This window comes from Phocoena sinus, chromosome 18 (genome assembly GCF_008692025.1).
Source record: "Phocoena sinus isolate mPhoSin1 chromosome 18, mPhoSin1.pri, whole genome shotgun sequence".
Lineage (NCBI taxonomy): Eukaryota > Metazoa > Chordata > Mammalia > Artiodactyla > Phocoenidae > Phocoena > Phocoena sinus.
Window position 1 is genome coordinate 33,343,666 of NC_045780.1, and position 27,629 is coordinate 33,371,294.

The 27,629-nt window shown below is 40.9% G+C and overlaps 1 protein-coding gene across 1 annotated transcript in view; it reads right to left on the reverse strand.

Moving 5' to 3' along the window:
• Positions 1-24,787, reverse strand: part of DIAPH3 (diaphanous related formin 3) — a 574,550-nt gene extending 549,763 nt beyond the window's left edge. Inside the window, 1 exon segment of the mRNA XM_032611534.1 lies at positions 24,399-24,787. Within this exon segment, the coding sequence (XP_032467425.1) occupies positions 24,399-24,578 (180 nt within the window). The 5' untranslated portion in view covers positions 24,579-24,787.
• Between the last annotated feature and the right edge of the window lie 2,842 nt (positions 24,788-27,629).

A 27,629-nucleotide genomic window follows, 5' to 3' on the forward strand; every position in this document is an offset into this window, starting at 1 on the left:
AATATGAGAATCACCTGAAGAGTTTTTGTTTTCTTTTCCTAATACAAGTACCTGAGTAATATACCAAACCAACTGAATCAGAATACCCAAAGATAGGGCCTGCCATAAGTACTTAAGCTACCCCCAAGGTGACTCTAATATACAGCCAGGGTTAGAAACAACTAAATTGGGCAAGCTCAGTCTTCCAGTGCCTAGCATCACCAAAGTCCCGCATGTGCAGATATGGCAGACACCTGTTGGGTTTATCTGTCTCGTGCACACAATCCCTTCTCTATGTCATAGGGGTGGGACCAGCAATCTTCATCATTCTTTGTGAGCCAGCCCTGCCACAGCTGAGGTGAGCAGAGGTCAACACTTAAATCCAAGCAAAGCCAATTAAATCCTCACTCTCCCAGAAATGTGGACTTGGGATTCAGAGATGAGAATCAGGACCAAGAACATATATGTATACCTGGAACTGTGAGACTCTGGGCTTGGCTGTGTGAAAATCAAGGTAGCAGAAGCGATACAATGCAGAGATACAACAGTGGAGCAATGCCTGGTAAGAAGCACCACAAAAATGTATGATCCCAGAAAAGGGAATGAGACAAGCTGCCCGTTTTCAGTTCTCAGCTCCAATCCAAGTGAAGCAGCTAAACTCACTGTGCTTGATCCCAGGCGATAGCCCTGTGCATCTTTACAACTGCCCTTTCTAAGGTTAAACTAGATATTGTTATGTTCCTTTAAGCCAAAAGAGGCCTTGACTGAGACAGAACCCAAGATGCAAAATAGATCCCTAAGTAACCATATCATATAGCCCACATCATCACCATTTCCACCGTCACCTACTGAGCATTACCATAGTTACTAATACACCCAACAATCCTATACATCAGCCATTATCCCATCTTACCGATCAGTAAATTGAGTGTCACAAAAGTGATCTGCCAGAGCGGATGAGTGGCCGGGCTGGGAATGGAACCTTGGTCACTGTGACCCCAAACCCAGGCTCAATTTCCTTCCCTTCCCTTCCCTTCCCTCAGTCCTCGCCGCTCCGTGGGACAGCAGCTGTTTCAAACCTAGGGAGGAAGACTTACAGTAGAAATGAAGCAGTTTCTGAGTTGTTTATGAGGCAAAGGAATTGGAAATGAAATTTTAACAAGAAAGATAAGCATAGGGCTTCCCTGGTGGTGCAGTGGTTAAGAAGCCACCTGCCAATGAAGGAGACACAGGTTCAAGCCCTGGTCCGGGAAGATGTCACATGCCACGGAGCACCTAAGCCCCTGAGCCACGACTACTGAGCCTGTGCTCTATAGCCCATGAGCCACAACTACTGAGCCCACATGCCACAACTACTGAAGCCTATGCACCTAGAGCCCGTGCTCCGCAACAAGAGAAGCCACCACAATGAGAAGCCCACTCACCGCAACAAAGAGTAGCCCCCACTCACCATGCGCAGCAGTGAAGACCCAACACAGCCCAAAAAAATAAATAAAATAAAATAATAAAATAAATAAAAAGAAAGATAAGTATAATTCCAATTGAACGGTTATTAAGTGTTATAACACTGAGTACAAAGTCTTATCTTAAAAGTTGAGGTGATAAGAAGCTGGGGGGATTGTAATTTCTGAAAACTGACTAACACAAAAATATATGTTTTGCTAGGGAGTTTCCCCCTTTATTTTTTTTAAAGTTGCTTAAGTGTAAAATAGAAATGTAATCAATAGTTTTTATATTTTTATTTGTAGAATTTAAGCGTTAGTACATGCCACAAGCCTTATACACCATGTCCTTCCAAATCAGACTAAACATGAGCCACAAAAATATCCACATTTCAAAATCTCATTCAAAAAAACACACACACATACTTGTCCGAAATTAATTACAGGGCAAAAGCTAAATAAAGAAAATTTAATTTTTAACTTATTGATGGTTAAACTCTTTTTTAAATAATTAAATCACCACTAAGTTTTCCTGCATAATTTGATTACTACTCTTTATTACTACCCTCTAAATTGGTTTGTCACTTAAGTCAAAAAGGTGATTGCATATTTACAAATTTAATATCTGAAAAAGGAGGAAAAAGCACAATTCCAGCTCTTACATGCAGTCCCAGTACTATACATAAAATGTGGTTATGTTTTACATCTCTTAGAAAGACTAACCAAGCCAGATATCATTATTGAGCATCTAAGCTAACAAAACATCATGCCCGGCCTGGTATATAAAGAACTATAAAATACAGCACCTGCCCTGAAGGAGTTTACAATTCAATAGGTTCTAGAGGAAAACATAAATAACCTGGGTCACTTATTTTCCCTTTTCAGTGATTCAAAAATAGTGTAACATAAGTAACCATCACGCCACTGCTACACACGCAGAAATACATGGGTTCCTCACCTTAATACTTTTCACTGCACTTCTCACCCAAAGAAATTTGGGGAATTTGGAGAGAAAAATCCTTGAATGGGGTTACATACAGAGCAGTCCAATACTATATCAAACTTACACTATGTCACACGATGACATAGTGAAATTCCAACACATAAAATTCTATCTCACAACTTAGGTTTTGAACACACCAATTTCTGTAGTCAAGCTGCAGGCTCAAGAAACTACAGCCTAAACTGCCCTTGGCAATCTTCCAACAACACCAAGGAGACTTCAGTGATGACTCTCTAGTAATAACCCAAGTATATTTGTAAAGGACTTCTGAAAACACATAGTTTCATATTGATTCATATTCATAATTTCACATTTCATATTGATCATCGCACGATTCAAACACACTAATAAAACGAGTCAACAAGGTTTATGGGGAAGTCAGCAGCTGACAGCAACAGGCATGGGAAGGCCCCCAGTGACCCTAATAACCTATTGCAAATGACCAAGGACTGCGGGTATAACTTACATATAACATTGTGTAAGTTAAAGACATACAATGTGTTGATCTGATACATTTATATTTTGCAATATGATTGCCACAGTAGCTTTAGCTAACCACCTCTATCACTTCACATAATTATCATTTCTTTTTTGTGTGGAGAACACTTAAGATCTAGTCTCTTAGCAACTCGGAAGTTTATGATACAGTATGGTTGACTATAATCACTATGCTATACATTAGATCTCCAGAACTTATCTTCTGATTGTAAGTTTATACCCTTTAACTCATCTCCCCAAAGTTTATCTCCCTTAACACATTCCCCCACCCTTCTTTTTCAGATTCCACATATAGGTAATATCATATAGTATTTGTCTTTCTCCCTCTGGCTTATCTCACTTAGCATAATGCCCTCAAGGTCCAACCATGTTGTCACAAAGGGCAGAATGTCTTTCTTTCTCACAGGTGAATAAACATTCTATTGTGTGTGTGTGTGTATATATATATATATATATATACCATATCTTCTTTATCCATTCAACTGTTGATGGACACTTAGGTTGCTTCCATATCTTGGCTATTGTGAATAATACTGCAATAAACATGGGAGTCCAGGTACCTTTTAGAGGTCCAGTTTTCGTTTCCTTTGGATATATACCCAGAACTAGGATTGATGAGTCATATGATAGTTCTATTTTTAATTTCTGGAAAACCTCCGTACTGTTTTCCATAGTGGCTGAACCAGTTTACATTCCCACCAACAGCGCACAAGGGTTGCCTTTTCTCCACATTCTCACCAACACTTGTTCTCTCCTCTTGATGACAGCCATTCTAACAGGTGTGATCCCATGCCTGTTTCTGTCATCGTTGATGTCGTTTTGCTCATAAACCCATCATTGAGGGTAGCTTCAGAGGCTAAGAAAGTGTATCATCTTTGCCTGAACAAGATGTACAAGTTATCCAGCAGGAATAAACTGTCACATCATTGGAAGGCAGTCTGACCTGTAGATGGCCTGTGCCTGAGGCCACAGGCAGTCCATTTAAACATGAATGTGGGCTAAAGTCTAGCATTAGCCACTAGCCACATATGGCTATTTCAAAAGTTAATTCAAATTAAAAAGTCAGCCCTTTGGTAGTATTAGCCACATATGACTAGTGAATATCAAATCGGACACAGCAGAACAGAACATTTCCATCATCACAGAAAGTTGTACTTAACAGCACTGATCTAGGTGGTAGTAAAAGCTAATGAAATGAATGAGCTCATGCTGGAAGGAGGTATCAAGTAAAAAAAGTAAAAGATCAAAGAGACAGTACTTGGGAACACTAAGAGGGTAGGAAGAGGGATGAGCAAAGATTAGAAGAGAAGAATAAGTTACAGCAAAGGTTTGAAGAAGTGAGGGATCAGTGCTAATACCTTGACATCTAGTAAGACGAAGCTTGAAAATCAGCCACTGGGTTGGCAGTTGTTGATCTGCCAAAGCAATTTCAGTGGAATGACAGAAGCAAAGACAGGTTGAGGAGCCTATGGGAGGTGTCTGAATCCCTCCCTTATGAGCGCACTCTACCCTCGGCCGATGCCATCATGACAGCAGCAGCAAGATAAGAGCTATTTAGTACTTACATGTTAACCCCCATTATAACACATTGAAACATCATGTCTAACCTATAATACGGGTACTACTGTTCCCACATCATAGATGAAGAAACAAACAACAACAACAAAAGTAATTTCCCAAGGTCACACAGCTACCAATTTCAGAGCCAGGACTTAAACCCAGGTTAACTTCAGGGCCCGAGTTCTTTAAAATTACACAATATGGACTCCCTGGTAATACCACACACTTGGTCTGTACCACTATTCTCCATGCCAGACTGAATGGGAGCCTCTTGAAGTCAAGAACCAAACTGTACCCACCTGTGCTATGCTTGGTATTAAAGGCCATTCAAATATTTACAGAATAAATGAAAACAGTTAATTCACAGAATTTGGCTATAAGGGAAGGAGACAGCATGGTATTGAGTGGGTCACAGGGTCATGGGAAAGTTGGAGAGGGAGGTTGTTTGGTTTTGCTTCTGCTTTTTCTTTCAGAATGGAAGATATCTGAGCATTCTTACAGGATGGAGCCTGTGAAGAGTGAAACAGCTTCATGGAATGGGACTGGATCAAGATCAGTGGCAAAGGGATTAACCTTGAATAGAAAAACAGACACTTCTTCTGTGGATATTGGAAGAGAAAGGATGAAGAGTTGCAGATATAGAAGATTACAGCAGCAGTAGCAGGAAATTGAGCCAGTTCAAGCAGTACGGCCTTTATTTTCTCTCTGAAGAATGTGTCAAGGTGAGTGTGAAGAGTCATGAGAAACCATCTCTAAGATCATTTCAGCAAATGCTGTGGCATGTTCCTGTGCAGTATCAAGTGGGAGCTTCACACACACAGAGAATATCATTAAAGGATCCAAAAGAAAATGATAAAAGTCATCATTGCCTCTGTATGGGGAAAATCTGAACTGGTGGTCTAGGATGTAAGGGAGTCTTAGTGAATTTCACTCTGAACTCATACACTGTTGGGCTTTTTAAGAGTTTCATACATTACTTTTTCAATTTAAAAAACGATTTACAACAAAAAGGAATCAGGCCCATAGAGAAGGTAAAAAGAGTGAATACATACAGTCTCAGCATAAATGCTGAGAGAAGTAAAAAAGGACGTAACCAAAAAGCTAGTTCAAAGCCAGGACTCTGGCCCAGCCTGGCTGCGTTCACATCCATCATTCCCTGTTCCCAGCTGCAGCACCTCAGGACCATCCCCAAACCTCTCTCCCTGCCTCAGTTCCATCAAGTGTAACACAAGGGTACCTACTTCAAAGCATTGTATTAGGACTAAGTGATTAAAAGAGTATCCAGCCCACCAAGAGAGCTGAATTAGCATAGCTGTCATGATGATGACTGTGATCAACATCTCTGAAGACCGTGCTAATCAGTGAGTCTGTAGATTCCTGATGTCTAAGGGCGTCAATTCACAGAGCTGGAGGGGTTTCCACCAGGATGCAGCAGCACGGGTCAGCCACAGAGAAGCCTATCAGGTTGTTCCAGGCTTGGAGATAGGAGGCAAGTGGACAAGAAGGCCAGAGCTGCTTTATCTATTTATATTCTACCTTATGGCAGGTTTGAGGAGGCGAGGAACGTGAAGGCATCCTAGTTCAAAAGGAAGCCCTGGGTTACTTTCATAGGGTGTGGGTTTAGTGTAGAGCAAGTGTTGTCAGCAGGAGGCTGACAGAGAAAGAAAGAGAGGCAAGGTCAAGGGATGGAGGTCTAGATAAAACAGAAAGGAGGGGATATATGTCCAGGGACCAAGTCTCTTGGCATGTTCCCCACTGGAATTAAGGTCAGGTCCCTGGACACAATGCAGGCGTCCAGCAGGAATGGAGGAAGGAGGAGGGAGGGGGGAAGCAGAAGAAAGGTCAAAATGCTGTCAATAACTGAGATCATGTCACATGCCCTTCAAGATGTCCAGCCTGAGAGAATTCAACACTACAGAGATGGAATCTCCCCTATTTTGGGGTTCGGGAACCAAAAGAATAAAACTACAGTCTCCCACTTACAAAGTTGCAACTTTACGATGATGTGAAAACTATACTCATTCAATAGAAACTGTACTTCAAATTTTAAATTTTGATCCTTTCCTAGGCTAGTGATAGATAGGTGGTAGGATACTCCCTCGTGATGCTGGGCGGAGAGCAGCCGCAGCTCCCATCAGCCATGCGATCACGAGAGAAACAATCACTCTGGACCCACACAACCAGTCTGTTTTTCACTTTCAGTACAGTATTCAATACATGAGATATTCAACACTTTATTATAAAATAGGCTTTGTGTTAGATGAGTTTGCTTGACCATAGGCCAATGTTAAGTTTTCCGAGCACGTTTAAAGTAGCCTAGGCTAAGCTATAATGTTCAGTAAGTTAGGCATATTCCATGCATTTTTTATTATATTTTCAACTTACAACAGGTTTATTGGGTCCCAACCACATGGTAAATCCAGAAAGATCTGGAATAACAACTGTCATGTATTAACTCTTAGGCTCTGTGCCCAAGCTATTGTAACATGCATTACCTCAACTAATCATCACAATACTACGATTATCTATTCCATTTTACAGATAGGATAACTGAGGCACAGAAGTTAATTCTCCCAAGGACATACAGCCATATTTGAATCCAGCCCAAGCCCTCTTTATCACAGTGGTTGGAGGGTTGGAGGGGGTGTTCTAAAGCCACGCTGCCAGGCCCCTGGAGGAGCTTGAGTTGGCAGGTTCAGTTCTCCAATGACCCAGATGTTTCTGGTAGTCTTTACATGCCCTCACCCACCACCACTGCAATCTTTTATAAAAATAAAATGGACATTTAGGGTATATCAATATTATTTAAATTAAAATTAATCATGAATAGATTAATGAACCAGGTGGTGTAAGGTTACAAGAGTAGTTTTGCATAGATTTTCAATTAGCCAAGTGTTCACATCATAAGCTCAAGCCTATATCAGGCACCACCATGAGAGAAAGTGACTTCCAAAAGCTTACAAACATTTGCATACAGCAACTGAAAGCAGGCTCGAGATAACATATCAATAAGAGCAAAATGATACCCTCAGAAGATAGGATGAGTGCAATTAGAACATGGTTTTAATGAAGACCATCACCTTTTATAAAGAAATGAAGCTGTCATACTGAGTTTCTTTTTTTTTTTTTTTTTTTTTTAAACATCTTTATTGGGGTATAATTGCTTTACAATGGTGTGTTAGTTTCTGCTTTACAACAAAGTGAATCAGCTATACATATACATATGTTCCCATATGTCTTCCCTCTTGCGTCTCCCTCCCTCCCACTCTCCCCATCCCACCCTTCCAGGCTGTCACAAAGCACCGAGCTAATATCCCTGTGCCTTGCGGCTGCTTCCCCCCAGCTATCTACCTTACTACGTTTGTTAGTGTGTATATGTCCATGACTCTCTCTCGCCCTGTCAAAACTCACCCTTCCCCCTCCCCATATCCTTAAGTCCGTTCTCCAGTAGGTCTGCGTCTTTATTCCTATCTTACCCCTAGGTTCTTCATGACATTTTTTTCCCTTAAATTCCATATATATGTGTTAGCATACGGTATTTGTCTTTGTCTTTCTGACTTACTTCACTCTGTATGACAGATTCTAGGTCTATCCATCTCATTACAAATAGCTCAATTTCATTTCTTTTTAAGGCTGAGTAATATTCCATTGTGTATATGTGCCACATCTTCTTTATCCATTCATCCGATGATGGGCGCTTAGGTTGTTTCCATGTCCTGGCTATTGTAAATAGAGCTGCAATGAACATTTTGGTACATGACTCTCTTTGAATTTTGGTTTTCTCAGGGTATATGCCAAGTAGTGGGATTGCTGGGTCATATGGTAATTCTATTTGTAGTTTTTTAAGGAACCTCCATACTGTTCTCCACAGTGGCTGAACCAATTCACATTCCCACCAGCAGTGCAAGAGTGTCCCCTTTTCTCCACACCCTCTCCAGCATTTATTGTTTCTTGATTTTTTGATGATGGCCATTCTGACTGGTGTGAGATGATATCTCATTGTAGTTTTGATTTGCATTTCTCTAATGATTAATGATGTTGAGCATTCTTTCATGTGTTTGTTGGCATTCTGTATATCTTCTTTGGAGAAATGTCTATTTAGGTCTTCTGCCCATTTTTGGATGGGGTTGTTTGTTTTTTTGTTATTGAGCTGCATGAGCTGCTTGTAAATTTTGGAGATTAATCCTTTGTCAGTTGCTTCATTTGCAAATGTTTTCTCCCATTCTGAGGGTTGTCTTTTGGTCTTGGTTATGGTTTCCTTTGCTGTGCAAAAGCTTTGAAGTTTCATTAGGTCCCATTTGTTTATTTTTGTTTTTATTTCCATTACTCTAGGAGGTGGGTCAGAAAGGATCTTGCTGTGATTTATGTCATAGAGTGTTCTTCCTATGTTTTCTTCTAAGAGTTTGATAGTTTCTGGCCTTACATTTAGGTCTTTAATCCATTTTGAGCTTATTTTTGTGTATGGTGTTAGGGAGTGATCTAATCTCATACTTTTACATGTACCTGTCCAGTTTTCCCAGCACCATTTATTGAAGAGGCTGTCCTTTCTCCACTGTACATTCCTGCCTCCTTTATCAAAGATAAGGTGTCCATATGTGCGTGGGTTTATCTCTGGGCTTTCTATCCTGTTCCACTGATCTGTCTTTCTGTTTTTGTGCCAGTACCATACTGTCTTGATTACTGTTGCTTTGTAATATAGTCTGAAGTCAGGGAGCCTGATTCCTCCAGCTCCTTTTTTCGTTCTCAAGATTGCTTTGGCTATTCGGGGTCTTTTGTGTTTCCATACAAATTGCGAAATTTTTTGTTCTAGTTCTGTGAAAAATGCCAGTGGTAGTTTGATAGGGATTGCATTGAATCTGTAGATTGCTTTGGGTAGTAGAGTCATTTTCACAATGTTGATTCTTCCCATCCAAGAACATGGTATATCTCTCCATCTATTTGTATCATCTTTAATTTCTTTCATCAGTGTCTTATAATTTTCTGCATACAGGTCTTTCGTATCCTTAGGTAGGTTTATTCCTAGATATTTTATTCTTTTTGTTGCAATGGTAAATGGGAGTGTTTTCTTGATTTCACTTTCAGATTTTTCATCATTAGTATATAGGAATGCCAGAGATTTCTGTGCATTAATTTTGTATCCTGCTACTTTACCAAATTCATTGATTAGCTCTAGTAGTTTTCTGGTAGCATCTTTAGGATTCTCTATGTATAGTATCATGTCATCTGCAAACAGTGACAGCTTTACTTCTTCTTGTCCAATTTGGATTCCTTTTATGTCCTTTTCTTCTCTGATTGCTGTGGCTAAAACTTCCAAAACTATGTTGAATAAGAGTGGTGAGAGTGGGCAACCTTGTCTTGTTCCTGATCTTAGTGGAAATGCTTTCAGTTTTTCACCATTGAGGATGATGTTTGCTGTGGGCTTGTCATATATGGCTTTTATTATGTTTAGGAAAGTTCCCTCTATGCCTACTTTCTGGAGGGTTTTTATCATAAATGGGTGTTGAATTTTGTCGAAAGCTTTCTCTGCATCTATTGAGATGATCATATGGTTTTTCTCCTTCAATTTGTTAATATAGTTTATCACATTGATAGATTTGCGTATATTGAAGAATCCTTGCATTCCTGGAATAAACCCCACTTGATCATGGTGTATGATCCTTTTAATGTGCTGTTGGATTCTGTTTGCTAGTATTTTGTTGAGGATTTTTGCATCTATGTTCATCAGTGATATTGGCCTGTAGTTTTCTTTCTTTGTGACATCCTTGTCTGGTTTTGGTATCAAGGTGATGGTGGCTTCGTAGAAGGAATTTGGGAGTGTTCCTCCCTCTGCTATATTTTGGAAGAGTTTGAGAAGGATAGGTGTTAGCTCTTCTCTAAACGTTTGATAGAATTCACCTGTGAAGCCATCTGGTCCTGGGCTTTTGTTTGTTGGAAGGTTTTTAATCACAGTTTCAATTTCAGTGCTTGTGATTGGTCTGTTCATATTTTCTATTTCTTCCTGATTCAGTCTTGGCAGGTTGTGCATTTCTAAGAATTTGTCCATTTCTTCCAGATTGTCCATTTTATTGGCATAGAGTTGCTTGTAGTAATCTCTCATGATTTTTTTTATTTCTGCAGTGTCAGTTGTTACTTCTCCTTTTTCATTTCTAATTCTATTGATTTGAGTCTTCTCCCTTTTTTTCTTGATGAGTCTGGCTAGTGGTTTATCTATTTTGTTTATCTTCTCAAAGAACCAGCTTTTAGTTTTATTGATCTTTGCTATTGTTTCCTTCATTTCTTTTTCATTTATTTCTGATCTGATTTTTATGATTTCTTTCCTTCTGCTAGCTTTGGGGTTTTTTTGTTCTTCTTTCTCTAATTGCTTGAGGTGCAAGGTTAGGTTGTTTATTCGAGATGTTTCCTGCTTCTTAAGGTGGGCTTGTATTGCTATAAACTTCCCCCTTAGAACTGCTTTTGCTGCATCCCATAGGTTTTGGGTCGTTGTGTCTCCATTGTCATTTGTTTCTAGGTATTTTTTTATTTCCTCTTTGATTTCTTCAGTGATCACTTCATTATTAAGTAGTGTATTGTTTAGCCTCCATGTGTTTGTATTTTTTACAGATCTTTTCCTGTAATTGATATCTAGTCTCATGGCGTTGTGGTCGGAAAAGATACTTGATACAATTTCAGTTTTCTTAAATTTACCAAGGCTTGATTTGTGACCCAAGATATGATCTATCCTGGAGAATGTTCCATGAGCACTTGAGAAAAATGTGTATTCTGTTGTTTTTGGATGGAGTGTCCTATAAACATCAATTAAGTCCATCTTGTTTAATGTATCATTTAAAGCTTGTGTTTCCTTATTTATTTTCATTTTGGATGATCTGTCCATGGGTGAAAGTGGGGTGTTAAAGTCCCCTACTATGAATGTGTTACTGTTGATCTCCCCTTTTATGGTTGTTAGTATTTGCCTTATGTATTGAGGTGCTCCTATGTTGGGTGCATAAATATTTACAATTGTTATATCTTCTTCTTGGATCGATCCCTTGATCATTATGTAGTGTCCTTCTTTGTCCCTTTTAATAGTCCTTATTTTAAAGTCTATTTTGTCTGATATGAGAATTGCTACTCCAGCTTTCTTTTGGTTTCCATTTGCATGGAATATCTTTTTCCATCCCCTTACTTTCAGTCTGTATGTGTCTCTAGTTCTGAAGTGGGTCTCTTGTAGACAGCATATATAAGGGTCTTGTTTTTGTATCCATTCAGCCAATCTGTGTCTTTTGGTGGGAGCATTTAGTCCATTTACATTTAAGGTAATTATTGATATGTATGTTCCTATTTCCATTTTATATATTGTTTTGGGTTCGCTACTATAGGTCATTTCCTTCTCTTGTGTTTCGTGTCTAGAGAAGTTCCTTTAGCATTTGTTGTAAAGCTGGTTTGGTGGTGCTGAACTCTCTCAGCTTTTGCTTGTCTGTAAAGGTTTTAATTTCTCCATCAAATGTGAATGAGATCCTTGCTGGGTAGAGTAGTCTTGGTTTCAGGCTATTCTCCTTCATCACTTTCAGTATGTCCTGCCACTCCCTTCTGGCTTGTAGGGTTTCTGCTGAGAGATCAGCTGTTAACCTTATGGGGATTCCCTTGTGTGTTATTTGTTGTTTTTCCCTTGCTGCTTTTAATATGCTTTCTTTGTATTTAATTTTTGACAGTTTGATTAATATGTGTCTTGGCGTGTTTCTCCTTGTATTTATCCTGTATGGGACCCTCTGTGCTTCCTGGACTTGATTAACTATTTCCTTTCCCATATTAGGGAAGTTTTCAACTATGATCTCTTCAAATATTTTCTCAGTCCCTTTCTTTCTTTCTTCTTCTTCTGGAACCCCTATAATTCGAATGTTGGTGCGTTTCATGTTGTCCCAGAGGTCTCTGAGACTGTCCTCAGTTCTTTTCATTCTTTTTTCTTTATTCTGCTCTGCAGTAGTTATTTCCACTACTTTATCTTCCAGGTCACTTATCCGTTCTTCTGCCTCAGTTATTCTGCTATTGATCCTATCTAGAGTGATTTTAATTTCATTTATTGCATTGTTCATCGTTGCTTGTTTCATCTTTAGTTCTTGTAGGTCCTTGTTAACTGTTTCTTGCATTTTGTCCATTCTACTTCCAAGATTTCGGATCATCCTTACTATCATTATTCTGAATTCTTTTTCAGGTAGATTGCCTATTTCCTCTTCATTTGTTAGGTCTGGTGGGTTTTTATCCTGCTCCTTCATCTGCTGTGTGTTTTTCTGTCTTCTCATTTTGCTTATCTTACTGTGTTTGGGGTCTCCTTTTTGCAGGCTGCACTTTCGTAGTTCCCGTTGTTTTTGATGTCTGTCTCCAGTGGCTAAGGTTGTTTCAGTGGGTTGTGTAGGCTTCCTGGTGGAGGGGACTAGTGCCTGTGTTGTGCTGGATGAGGCTGGATCTTGTCTCTCTAGTGGGCAGGTTCACGTCTGGTGGTGTGTTTTGGGGTGTCTGTGGCCTTATTATGATTTTAGGCAGCCTCTCTGCTAAAGGGTGGGGTTGTGTTCCTGTTTTGCTAGTTGTTTGGCATAGGTTGTCCAGCACTGTGGCTTGCTGGTCGTTGAGTGAAGCTGGGTGCTGGTGTTAAGATGGAGGTCTCTGGGATATTTCCACCGTTTAATATTATGTGGAGCTGGGAGGTCTCTTGTTGACCAGTGTCCTGAAGTTGGCTCTCCTACCTCAGAGGCAGAGCCCTGACTCCTGGCTGGAGCACCAAGAGCCTTTCATCCACACAGCTCAGAATAAAAGGGAGAAAAAGTAGGGAGAATTAGTAGAAGTATGAGTAAAGAAAGAAGGAAAGGAGGAAAGGAAGGAAGGAAGAAAGAAGCAAAGAAGGAAAGAAAGGAGGGAGGGAGGGAGGGAGGGAGGAAGGAAGGAAGGAGGGAAAGAAGGAAAAAAGACAGAAAGAAAGATGATACAGTAAAAATAAAATAAAGTATAATATAGTTATTGAATTAAAAAATATTTAGAAAAAAAAAAAAAAAAGGGACGGATAGAACCTTAGGACAAATGTTGGAAGCAAAGCTATACAGAGAAAATCTTACACAGAAGCATACACATACACCTTCACAAAAAGAGGTAAAGGGGGAAAAATCATAAATCCTGCTCCCTGAGACCACCTCCTCAATTTGGGGTGATTCGTTGTCTAAAGGAGGGAGGGAAGGAAGGAAAGAAAGAAAGAACGAAGGTAAAGTATAATAAAGTTATTACAATTAAACTTAATTATTAAGAATTTTTTAAAAAAAAGTCATGGACGGATAGAGCCCTAGGACAAATGGTGGAAGCTAGAGTATACAGACTAGATGTCACACAGGAGCATACACGTACACCTTCACAAAAAGAGGAAAAGGGAAAAAAATCATAGATTTCGCTCCTAAATTCCACCTCTTCAATTTGGGATCATTCCTTGTCTATTCAGGTATTCCACAGATGCAGGGTATATCAAGTTGATTGTGGAGCTTTAATCCGCTGCTTCTGTGGCTGCTGGGAGAGATCTCCCTTTCTCTTCTTTGTTTTCACAGCTCACAGGAGCTCAGCTTTGGATTTGGCCCTGCCTCTGCGTGTAGGTCGCTGGAGGGCGTCTGTTTTTTCGCTCAGACAGGACGGGGTTAAAGGAGCCGCTGATTCGGGGCCTCCGGCTCACTCAGGCCGGGGGTTGGGGGATGGGGGAAGGAGGGGCACTGCGTGCGGGGCCGGCCTGCGGCGGCAGAGGCAGCGTGACGTTGCGGCAGAGGCCGGCGTGACGTTGCACCAGCCTGAGGCCCGCCGTGCGCTGTCCCGGGGAAGTTGTCCCTGGATCCCGGGAACCTGGCAGTGGCGGGCTGCACAGGCTCCGCGGAAGAGGGGTGTGGAGAGTGACCTGTGCTCGCACACAGGCCCCTTGGTGGCGGCAGCAGCAGCCTTAGCGTCTCCCGCCCGTCTCTGGGGTCCGCGGTTTTAGCCGCGGCTCGCGCCCGTCTCTGGGGTTTGCGCTTTCAGCCGCGGCTTGCGCCCGTCTCGGGGGCTTGCGCCCTCAGCCGCGGCTCGCGCCCGTCTCTGGGGTTTGTGCTTTCAGCCGCGGCTCGCGCCCGTCTCGGGGGCTCGCGCCCTCAGCCGCGGCTCGCGCCCGTCTCTGGGGTTCGCGCTTTTAGCCGCGGCTCGCGCCCGTCTCTGGAGTTCCTTTAAGCAGCGCTCTTAGACCCCTCTCCTCGCGCACCAGGAGACAAAGAGGGAAGAAAAAGTCTCTTGCCTCTTCGGCCGGTGCAGGCTTTTCCCCGAACTCCCTCCGGGCTAGTCGTGGTGCACTAACCCTTTCAGGCTATGTTCAAGCCGCCAACCCCAGTCCTCTCCCTGAGCTCCGTCCAAAACCAAAACCCGAGCCTCAGCTCGCAGCCCCGCCCGCCCCGGTGGGTGAGCAGCAAGCCTCTCGGGTTGGTGAGTGCCGGTCGGCACCGATCGTCTGTGCAGGAATCTCCCCGCTTTGCCCTCCGCACCCGTCGCTGTGCACTACTCCGCGGTCCCGAAGCTCCCCCCTCCGCCTCCCGCAGTCTCCGCCCGCGGAGGGGCTTCCTAGTGTGTGGAAACTTTTCCTCCTTCACAGCTCCCTCCCACTGGTGCAGGTGCCGTCCTTATTCTTTTGTCTCTGTTTTTTCTTTTGCCCTACCCAGTTACGTGGGGAGTTTCTTGCCTTTTGGGAGGTCTGAGGTCTTCTGCCAGCCTTCAGTAGGAGTTCTGTAGGAGTTGTTCCACGTGTGGATGTATTTCTGGTGTATCCGTGGGGAGGAAGGCGATCTCCGCGTCTTACTCTTCCGCCATCTTCAAGGTCCCCCCCATACTGAGTTTCTGAATGTAGATTATGTGCATTCTATTTTTCATGTTCATTTCTCGGGCTGTCAATTTTTCATTAGAAATGAATTGTAATTGTCTTTATGAATTGCATTCTATCCAATGTTTTTATAAACAAAAACAGTTTAATACTATAGTACAGTCCATAATCAATGTCACCAATTTGTAAATCCTGGTTAAAAACTGAATGTTACAAAGTTTCATTTTTATGACACCCAAATAGCCTGCCTCAGGAAAATGCAGCAATTACAGGATAAACTCCCCCGCATCTTGGGAAGACACCTCACAATAAAATTAGCTAAAGAAATGTAACATTACAGATCTTACAATTAGATTAATCCACGTATCTTACTGAGAGTTTCAAGAAATTCTACACCTTAACCCCAGAAAAGGCATATACTTTTTTTTTTTTCTTTTAACATCTAGAATGACCTAGAATTAGCAATAATTTCCTTGGAGAGCTTTGAGCAGGTTATTTAGCCATCTTTAATCCATGAAGGTTTGACGTAGACCACAGCTACTTGGGTATACCCCAAGGCCCTCAGCACACAGGATGCTCTTAGTACACGTTTGATACATTAAATCCCAGTGCCCCCTTTATTTCTGTTATTTAAGATGGGCTATGATGCTCAAAGATGGAGAGATTAGAAAGTTATTGGATATTAATTCCATTCATGGATCTATTTTTAGGGAAAAATACCCTTTTTTTCTGGTATTTAAGATGGGCTATGATGCTCAAAGATGGAGGGATTAGAAGGTTATTAGGTATTAATTCCATTCATGTATCTATTTTCACGGAAAAGAGAGAGATATATATTGGAACCCCCCACAACAACAACAAAAATACTAATCAAAATTTTTTAAAAATTAAATCCTGTAAGCCCTTACTTCAAAGAAATGAAGAGTAAATATTATAAGGAGATATAAATAGAAAGGGAAGAAATGAACATTTCAATAGAATTTATGATGTTTCATTTCTGAAGCTTACTGGTGAGCAGTTACATTGTGTTCTATACCTCTTTTGTATGAGAAAGTATATTGTTTAAAGATTGCAAGGGAAATGTTGACCCTTAGAAAAGCACTTAGAGGTAAACTGTTTTAAAGCACATTGTATGCATCCTTCACTACTGATAAATACTTACTAATCACTTTTCGCTCTTCACGAAACAAAAGACTAAACAAAGGTGCAAAACCTTTGCCTGTTCAAGGACTCTCCTAACGTCTTGTCTTAAGGCATCTCCAGGTTCCTCAAACTGAGGTCTGCAGGGCCCTTCCACAGACTCTCCGATTCTATCAGACTTTTGAAACTTTGTATTTTTCCAAGATTATATTAAACGTTAGAAATAAAGCAAGCACATTCTGTACAATCTGAATGACCCCTCTAGAACCTCGTTCCATCAGGCACTTTTGGTGACCATGCCTGCATCTGTGTGCTCTACCAATATGGTATCAGCAGGCCCAACAACATGGACATCATGCCACGTACGGTTCACAAGCTCCTGCACTTAAGAAGAATTCAGTTTCGAAAAGTTCTAATTCCAAAATGACACTATTCAAGGAACGATATACCCAAAGCTATGGAAAGTTAAATTTCAAGAGAAAAATGAATATAGAGGCTGGTGGTCTTGGCTCCAATTCTTTATGCTCTTTATCAACAGTTTCATATAATTTACTAAAAAAAAAAAAAAAAAAAAAAATTTACATATGGCTCTTTTCTTTTTATCATAAGAGTTCATTACTTCACCCAGAACCTCAAGTCCAGACCTTGTGAAAATAACAGGGATGTTAGATAACAGGCCTCCACCAACAGTGTGCAGCCAGATCTTTGGAGCCATCAGTCTGTGCTTAGCCTCCTCAGCTCTGGAATTCCATTTCTACCCAAGAGTCAAGTTGACAAAAAGGAAAACAGCAAACCACACACATATCTTTCCAGTATTAAATCCAACAGTGATGACTTAATTTCAACAAAAATAATTATCAATCACATGAATGTTGTTAATTTAAATTTTATGGGTTTTATACCTTTGTTTTGGATTTTATATGTAAATCTGTTTTGTAAAAGAGCCATAAGCATAAAGAGTTATACTTGGTTTTATATCTATACATATATAAGTAACATTTTTACTATCATTCAATCCACAATGGAGTATCACAAGAATTTTTTTTTTCTAAGTTTGAGGTCATTTCCTTTGCCAGTTTCTTTTTGTAAGTTTCGTTGGTACCTAAGTTTCATAGTTGCATAAAACTCGTTTTACAAATAAGAACATACCCCTCAGAAAGCTCCAGAAACTTGCTCTGACCTTTCAGCCATAAGAACCAGAAGTCTGCATTAATGCACATGTCACCACCTGACCTGCCAGGATAAGACCTGGGAACAGAATGCCTCCGCCTCAACGTGAGGAAAAAGTCTGCTCCAATTAAGATTTCCCAGTATAAGAAAGTTATTCCAATATCCAATGTAACATCCCCAATGCCCTAAAATCTAGACCAAAATTGTACTACTACTACTATTACTACTAATGATGACAACAACAAACCTATAAATGGTAAATATTTAGAGGTTACAGTGCTGTTACAGGTCCTGTTCTCCGCCCATCACATTAACTTTTAATCTTCCCAACAACCCCATTTTACACATGAGGAAACAGGCACAGAGAGAGGCTAAGTTCACCCAAGTTCACACAGCTAATATGTGACATAGCTGGAATCGAAGCCCTAAAAATGGTACAAGTCACTGCTTGTAAACATCATTCATAATGCCTCTTCTACAAAAAACTGTGAGAAAGGTTGGCAGTGGGTCCTTTGAAGAATAAAATCTATGGCAAAGCATTTCCGAGTACTTTTCATTAATTAGATAGAAACTTGAATACTCCAGCACCAAAACTTAACTTACTGAAACTCTTAAATTCTCCTCTAAGTTAATAATGATTATGTGATTTGCTATTTGAGAAAATTACTCCCAGTGGTAAGGTATTTCAATGCCACCCTGCTGCTATTGAGAGAAAGTTACCTTTGTAGATCCTGTTCAAAGAAAGCTCGTGCTTTGATCCTTAATATCTCATAAAGTAAAAGGTTATGCTTAATCTATATTTTATAGACCTAAAAGTCAAATTAGTTTCTGGGATAAACAAGCAGAGTGTGATGGTAAGCATATTCTGTAGCATTCATTTCATTCCTAGTTTGGAGGATACTATGTGCTGAGTTAAAGACAATTACGTTAGTGTAATACATAGCAGTTTTTTCTTGTATTATTCTGCAAGCATAAACAAGTTATACACAGGTTAATTTACATTCTAGGTAAAAAGCCAATTTTAAATCCAATCTATAAGGCAGTAGATATATAAAGATTCTAGGACACAGCAATAAAGTTATACCATATAGTAGAGTTAATTTAAGACAACAATAATAAAAACATGACAAATTTTCACATTCTACCAACTGCGCAAAGGTATTTCAGGTAACATCTGTTCAGAAGCAATTGTTACAAGACAGACTAGATGAGATGCAAGGTTTCACAGTGCAATAAATGTATGTCAGTTTGCTTCTTCATAATTAAAGACCCAAGTCTTTGAAAAAAGCAATTAAGCCTTGCTCTAAATCTAAGACAATTATCCCTGCTCCCACCCCTTTTTACTCACAAAGAAAAGATCCAGAGTGATCCAGAAGTAATAAATACCATATATTATCTATTTTCAGCAGCTAAATATACTCCCCAAAAGCCACTTGATATATTTTGTTCTCTTGATAAATCATCTATTAACAAATAAAAGTAAACTTATTTTTCCTGTTAGAAGGATAGAAGAAAAGAAAGTCTGGGATGATTCAGAGCAATTTACATTCAACGCTCTGTATCCGCTGGTTCTGAATCTGACTAGTCAACCAAACACAGATCAAAAATATTTGGGGAAAAAAAGTTCCAGGCAGTTCCAAAAAGCAAAACTTGAATTTGCCACACACTAGCAACTATTTACAAAGCATTTACATTGTATTTACAACTATATATATAGCATTTACATTGTATTAGGTATTATAAGTAATCTAGAAATGATTTACTGTAGAATGTGCATAGGTTATATGCAAACACTATGCCATTTTATGTAGGGGACTTGAGCATCCATGGATTTTAGTATCCAAGGAGGGTCCTGGAGCCAACGCCCCGTGGATAACGAAGGACGACTATACTTAGAAGACTGGACTGAATAAAGTGATTTTTACCTTATGAAGGTTTCAGTGCCTGCTAGGTTAGGTGGAATTTTGACATGAATAAAACTCAGGTGCCTAAAGCCTTCAACTAAGAACACCATCTCCAATTCTTGACAGTGTAACTCTAGGACAACTGAGAGCATCACTTTAACTGAGGACTCAATGAAGAAATAAATTCAAAAAGAGCACATAGAGATCACCTGTATCATTATCATACTTGCTTTATGATAATGATACAGCATAGCAAGATGAATGAAGGTTCTAGTCATTATTCCAGGAAACCAAACTGTGGTTATCTAATATTCGCTCAAAGCACAAATCTTCCAAAATAAACGATACCACAGGAAGAGATTTAAATGAATCTGATGGTTCTCCTAAAACATACATTTATGAACTGTGAAACCAAAACTTTCAATGTGGTCATCCTCATAACTGCTGTTAGTTTCCTGTGCCTGCCATAACAAATTACCACAAACCTGATGGCTTAAAACAGCAGAAATGTGTTCAACTGGGCTAAAATCAAGGTGTCAGCAGGGCCGATCTCCTGATATGGGAGAAGGGTTCCTTGCCTCTTCCAGTGTCTGATGGCTGCCAGCATTCTTTGGCATGTGGCTGCAACCCCAATCTCTCTGCCTTGTAGTCACCTCACCTTCTCCCTTTCTGTAGTCAAATCTTCCTCTGCCTCCTTCTCATAAGGAAGTGTGTTTGCATTTAGGGTCCACCCTGATAATCCAGGAAATTATCCCCATTTTTTAAAACTTAACTTAATCATGCCTGCAATGTCCTTTTTTTGTCATAAGGTAACATTCACAGGTTCCAGGAATTAACGTGAATGTTAAGACGTGAATAACTTTGGGAGATCATTATTCAGCCTACCACACCTGCCTCCAAATAAGCCTAAGGAAATAAGGTGAGCAGGCACTATTCTCACCAAGCCCACTACAATTTCAACTCTCAAGTTCCCAGAACAATAAGCAAAAGTTCTCCAACCTGATACCTCTTCCCACCTCACAATCTGCCTATAATCAGGAAATCACTAATTCTATATTCATTAAAGGCATTACTAACTATTATTAATGGTTCCTGAATGAAAAAAGAAGCAGTAAAACAGTAAAACTCCCACTAGCACGGGAGAGTAATACAGGATAGGGATTAAGGATGTGTACTCTGAAGCCAGCTTGCCTAGGTTCAAATCCCAGCCTCACCCACTGGCAGCTGTACAACCAAAGGCAATTTAACCTCTGTACCTCAGCTTCCCCTTCTAGCAAACAAGGCTAATTAATATTATCTACCTCATAGGGTTGTTATAAGGATTAAAGCACTTGAAAGTTATGAAGCACCTAGAACAGTGCTCGGCTCACTAAGGTTAACTGTTATTGCTAACAATGACCAAACACAGTAGACATACAGATATTAATGGACATGGTGAAAAACCTCTCACAACCAAAACTGATGGTACTGTAATGACATAACTGGACAATAACAATCTATACAATGGAAACCATGATTAGATAGATGCCAGATTTACACTAAAGTCTGTGAGAACTTAAAGGATATTCCTAATTGAAAAAGAAGAGCTACTCTTCCAGCTTGGATAATGGAATTTACTGGCCCCCTTTCAAAGGGCTGGCACACATCCTAGAGACGGAAACTTCCCCAGAAGCCACACGTCCTGCTCTCACTCTGGATCTGGTGGCCACCACTGTGCGTACTGTGTGTTTCTAATAGTGGGAGGTAAGAATGGAATGCCCAGAATCACTGACAGGCTTTTCACGACGAGTAAGAAACTGTTTTGTTTTGTTCTAGAAGGGAAATAGGACTCAGGTCCAGGTACTGACGCTGTGACCTAGGGCAGGTACAAGTTTAATGATCCTACTGAATTCTATTCACCTTCACAGTCTTCACCCAGGTTCTTGCACTGTCCTTCCAGCCTCCACTCCAGCCTCCCAGTAACTATCCCAGTAACTTAATACACACACACTGCTTGCCATATTCCCTGCTGAAACCAAGTTGGTTAGTTCGCAAGCAGCCCAAAAGAAGTTGATTCATTACGCAGCCAAACTATCCTACGTTTATAATAGACAGACTTCTACTATTTACACACATCTTTGGGGAGAAGTTCTATGCTAGAGATGTTTATAAACAATTCAGAAGTAACTTGAGGCCCACAACCAAACATGCAGTAGAAAACAAGGATTTGTTTGTCTGCTTTATCCAGGTTCAAAGTAAAACAGGATTTCAGTGGGGACCAGAGCTCCTGCCTTCTTACACTAAGACAGGAGTCAGTGGCCAGGTTAGCCCTGAGTTCCACTACCAGTCTGTAGCTTTGTGGTTGCAAACACCAAGCACCTACATTATCCCTACTCCTGTCCCATCACCAACCCGCACTACTTGTTCCAGTCAAAAGCAGCTGCCCCAGGCAACTACATGACCTAATGATGACTAGGTGACCTGGAGAGATTCAGGCTAGCTAGCATCACTTCATCTCAAATCAAGAGAAAGCCAAGAACCAACCTGATGTCTGGCAGTACAGCAGACTGAACAACCGAACAATCATTTTTTGAGGCATTGCAGAGATCTCGCGAGGAAGAGGTGGTCTCCAAAGATCACCCTCCAACCCATTAACAAGTGTTACTGGAGTGGGACTGAGAACAGTGAGAAGTAGGCAGACTGGGAAGGGCTGCTCAGAAGGTAACCTTGAGATTGGGATACTGAGTCTAGGCCAGGACAGAGTTAGAGCTGAGCCTGGAACCCCAGGCCCTCTAAGAGTCCAGTTCAATAGGGAGGTGGCACCCCCAGGCTCCTGGTGGAAACAGACTCAGATCATCTCCAGAGAAAACCCTCCCCGGTTAGGCCTCCTAGAAGACAGGTTTAAGACAAAGCAATGAAATTACTGAATTTGCAATTATTGAAATATAAAGTTTAACAAGCGCAGAGGGAGAGACCAAGCTACCATGGGTGCAAGTCAATGTCAGACAGTTCAAAGATGCACATACCAGAACTGCCAAATAAAGAATAAAAAGAGTAAAGTAGGAATTGTCTAAAGAAATAAAGGAATAAGAAACAAGGAATATCAGGAATACAGTAACCAGGCAGATTGGAAAAAGAAGCAAATGGAACTTACAGAAATAAAAAATAATTGATAACACACATATTCACAAGTTAAATAGATTAGACATAGCTGATAACAAAATTAGTGAAATGTAAAATACCAAGAAATTACCATGTAAGCAAGAATCTAAATTAGTTTGCGAGATTACAAAGAATCCAAATTACTTCTAAATTAATTTAAAGTTTTGATTCAAATCAGACCTCTATCTAAAAACACACAGTATTTTAGATGTGTTTATTAAATTTAAGCCTTAAAAGTGTTCAGACATTTTTTTCATCTTTACAACATACCTAAGAAAAATGTCTTCAGACATTTTTTTCATCTTTACAACATACCTAAGAAATGAAAAACAGCACAGACCCTAGAACTCATATCACCTGATACTTTTCTCAAGGAAACTAAACTTAAATATTATCTTAGGTTCTGTTTTCATGACCTCCGTGCTGGAATGAGTCACAGAAAATTACACTTCATGTATTCTGGAGCACAGAAGTCGGAGACAAAATGGAATGACAACATTAACCCAGATGGTAAACTGTAACAGGAAGAAAAGTCATTGCCCAGTGGATTCTTCTCATATGGGATAGAATCTTTCATTGCCAGTCTAACCCTATCTTATTTATTCCTCAGCTCTGTCAAGATAACAATCAACAACATAGTTGATCCTCCAGTGAAATTTCACCATTCCTATGGCCATGTTGATACTTAATTTTGTGTAATTAATCCATGTTGTCCCTCATTTTCAGTATTCTGATACATCTCTTAGCTCTGCTCTCAGTTTTATTCATCTATCATTTTTAATTGTTATATGTAGCTACTCACTCCTCCTCCAGAAGACTTTATTCCCTTAATTTGTGTATCCTGACTTACATTCCTAACAACTTTCATTTGTTCACAGAAGGCACATGTTGTGCTGTAAAATTTCACCTATGACTAAAATGTTTTTCCATATTCCTAAGTAAAATGGAGGGGTTAGTATTAAATTTTCAATTCTGTTGGTCCCACCCCAAATGTATCCACTCTCTATGTGATTAATTTGTGATTTATTTACACACACACAACAAAACAATCTTCACTGTCTATTCTTTCACTAGTTGATGCCAACAGAAAGATTTACAAGGTGCTAATCATGACACTTCCTTTGACTGTTGAAGTGAGTCAGAGAAGCAACCAGAACAGGAGGTTTCAAATACTTAGACTTCTTTCCAAACTAAACAAAACATTCTTTAGCAGTGACCACATGACCCGCCAATTTTAAACGAGCTGTTTCAACTTGGAAAATCATAATCTACTTTTAAAAATTCTTCATGGGACTTAAATATTAAACAGAAAAAGAAATACTATCACCTAAAAGTTCACTTTGATATATCTCATACCCTTAGATGCTGCGGGGGGAAAGGAAAAGTTTAACTTAAAAAAATGCAAAGTCCATAGTGACGTCAATACTCAGACATTTGAACTGCTTCTCACGTCAGCCTTAAAAAATCTGGGGCAACACGATGATCAGAGTATTTGTCAAAGGATCCAAATAGAATTGGACCCTGCCGTCATAAGTCTACGAAGAGATTGGCAACTCTGACAATCTAGAACAAAATGTAGCCCCCAGTTAGGCCCTGTGGGCCCACCCACGTTGTCAGTCAGGTCAGAGCTGAATGACACTGAAGGACCCGGGACCGAGCCGCAGCCTACCGGCACTGTGGGAGCTGCCCCACCCCCCAGCTTCACCCCCCTAACTTACAAACTTAGGGCGTTTCTCTCCAGGCTCATCGGGGCCTCCGGGCGGCGGAGGGTGCTGGAGGCCCTTCCTGCGCGGCATCTTGCGGTCCCGGCAGCTGCGGAACGAGGCGGAGGAGGGATAGGGGGCCCCGGCGGCCGAGCCCTGCGCCGCGGGGTGCAGCCGTGGCCGGTACCGATCCATGCTTCCCCGCAGCTCCGGGGGAGTAGGAGAAGAAAGAAGGCGGCAGCTCTACAAGGCACAGGCGGGAGCCCAGGGGTCTGCGGCGCACTCGCCTTCCCGGTTCCGCCGCCCACGCCGCCAGTTGGGTTCAGCCCAACCGCTGCCACCCGGGCCGCATCCAACACATCCGAAAATTCCCGCCGCCGCTGACCGCCCGGGACCCGCCAATCGCGCGCTGCGCGGTCAGTGACGCTCCCGGGAGCCGCCCCTTCCGGTTAAAAAGAAACGTGATTGGCCGTTCCGCCCGTTCTTTTCGCTGTTCAAGCTTCTGTTGGTCCAGGCAGCCCAGCTTAAGGAAACTGGGCGGGATTGGGTTTCGGGAAGCGTGGAGAATTTATGGGGAAGTCTCTTGTCTGGGTGTATTTGGAATTTGGAGAATGGGTTCTTGCTAACCTGGGAGTCTGGCGAGACCCGCCCTACACCACCATATGAGCAGCGCTGGGATGTGAAATCATCTGCTAACCTTCTCTGCAAGTCTTGGGAGGTCTCGGTGCGATGGCCACTGAGAAAAGTAGTTCTGGGACCCGTACTTGAAGGGGTGCTAAGCGGGAGAGAACCACAGCGCCCACGGCGCTCCATAAGGATGCTTTCTCGACAGATTGTCAAAACGCCTGCTGAGTGCCGGAGTGCTGCGAGCCCGCTCAGGGTGGCAGAGACGGCCACCAAAAATCAGCGCTGGGCCACGCCCTTAGGGAGCTCACAGTCTAATGTGCTTCACAAATCCTTACACAAATAACAAAATAATGTAAATGTTATAGCAGTTATTTTAAAAGTTCATTGAGAACAAAAGAGAGAGGAATTGACATTAAATCTGAAGGAGGGGATTTGGAAAGACGAAAGGAAGGATGCCTAGATTTTCTCTGAACAGAAAAGAGTGGCAGGACTTTCAGATAAAAGACGTTCCAGGCAGGAGCAAGGCCAAGAGGAGTGAAGATCAAAGAGTTGAAAAAACTTCAAGGGCATGTAATGAAGGGCCTCGAGCGAAACCATTCCGAAGAGTTTATTGTGTATAGCCAAGGTCGAGATACAAGGCCAAAGCGGTTTTCCCACACACAAGCGTGCTTTCTTTCCCCTTTAAAAGCAGTCTCTCCCTTTGAACTATTTCCTTAAGCTACCCATCTTCTTACTCCATGGAGGTGGTGTGGGTAAACATGCAGTACTGATTTGGGTACAAGAAACAACTCTAAGAACTCAGGAGATTAGCACAGAGGTTGAGAAAATGGGCCTTAGTTTCAAGTAAGTCTTCACACTACAGTTTTTTTTTGGGGGGGGGGGTTGTTTGTTTGTTTTATGTTTATTTGTTTTTATATTTGTTTACCAAACTTTCTGTGCCAGTCTCTGTCCTCAAAAATCACCTTGTTTTTAGGGGAAAGTCCAGGAGAACAGAAAGTTCAGGAGAACTGCAAGTAGTTCCTATGTATTGGTGACCGTTAGACCCAGGTGCAAATTTTATTCCTGTTATTTACTAGCTATGTGATGTTGGAGGTGATGTTAAAATTTCTTTCTGTTGCCTTTCCATATGCAAAAGGGGATGATAATAATACCTAACAAGCAGTGTTGTCAGGCTTAAATGAGGTAGCATATGTAAAGTTCTTAGAAATGTCTGTGAAAGCCTCTCCCACCAAAGACCACCAGGAGGAACATGTGTAGTTGAACCAGTGGAGTTTGTTACTCATAAAGAATGAGGACATGCACTATGGGATGGGGTTTCTCAGTAAGAGTCCAGAAAAAGAATGAGAAGGGTTACTCTGAATTTCAGCGCTGTCAGGGATTGCGGACAGTTCGATGAGTGTGTAGCTTAGTAAATCTTATCTAGAAGGATGGCAGGCTAAAGAATGAGGCTAAAGCTGTAACTGACAAAGGAGGTGCAGTCATTGATAGTCTTGGGAGGTTTGGTATTTAGTGATTTGCCCACTGACCTTATTCTGTAAGATTGGTTATTTCCTTGAGAAGAACAACAGGGCCTATCTGTGAGTGTCAGGCCAGCTTCTAAAAACACTGAGGCCCAGCTGGAAGTGGCAACTAGTTCCCTCATGTCAAGGGCTGCTTTTTTCTTTCTCAGGTCCTTGGCATGTAGATGGTACTAAATATAAATAAGCAGGAGCTGTTATAATTGATTTTCAGGCTTTACATAGATCACTCTGACATTTTTCTCATAGAAATTCTTTGCAACCACAATGCACCTGTGAAAATAATACATTTGTCTAAATTTCACATTTTTAAAGTACATTTTATATGTGTTTATTATTTAGACATCGCAACAGTATGCACTGCCCCTCGTTCTGATGTCCCAACAAGAAGGATGTAATATACCCTACTGAGTCAACAATTTTGGAAGTGATACCTTGTGCCAACCTTGGTACCCAGGGCTGGGACAAAGTTGAATGGCACCAAAGGCAGACCTGGAGAAGCTTGGAATCCAGGAATATGTTTCTTTCCTTTATCATGTCTGTTCATTCTAAACATCTAGACAATTAGTAATGCAATCCTTGTGAGGGTTCACTCTTAATGACTATATAAGAGAGAAAGTTGTGAAAAGTTGAGGGAAGGGATGGATCATTCCCATTCAAAATTTTTTTTTAGTGACAAACAATTTTATGAGATACCATTTTACCCTCATCAAACTGGCAAATATTACAAAGTTCCACATCACCAAGTTTTGACCAAGATGTAGGGATTTCTTCGTAGATGATAAGAGTGCAAAACTGGTACAGCCAGTTTGGGCAGCAACTTGGAAACACCTAGTAATGGTGAAGGTGCATGTACCTATGACCCAGCAATTCCATGTCTAAAGTCTCCCTGGAGAAGGCAAAGATGCCGTACAAAGTATTTCCTGAACATCTGTAAGAGCAAAAAAGGGTAAAGCATTTAGCCATCCTGCAGTCAGGGAATATCTGGATAAATCTCAAAAATAAAGAGGAAAATCAAGTGGCAAAATATATATATATATATATACATATATATATAAATGTAATGTGTATGTGCGTGATAACACTGCAAAAACACGAGGGA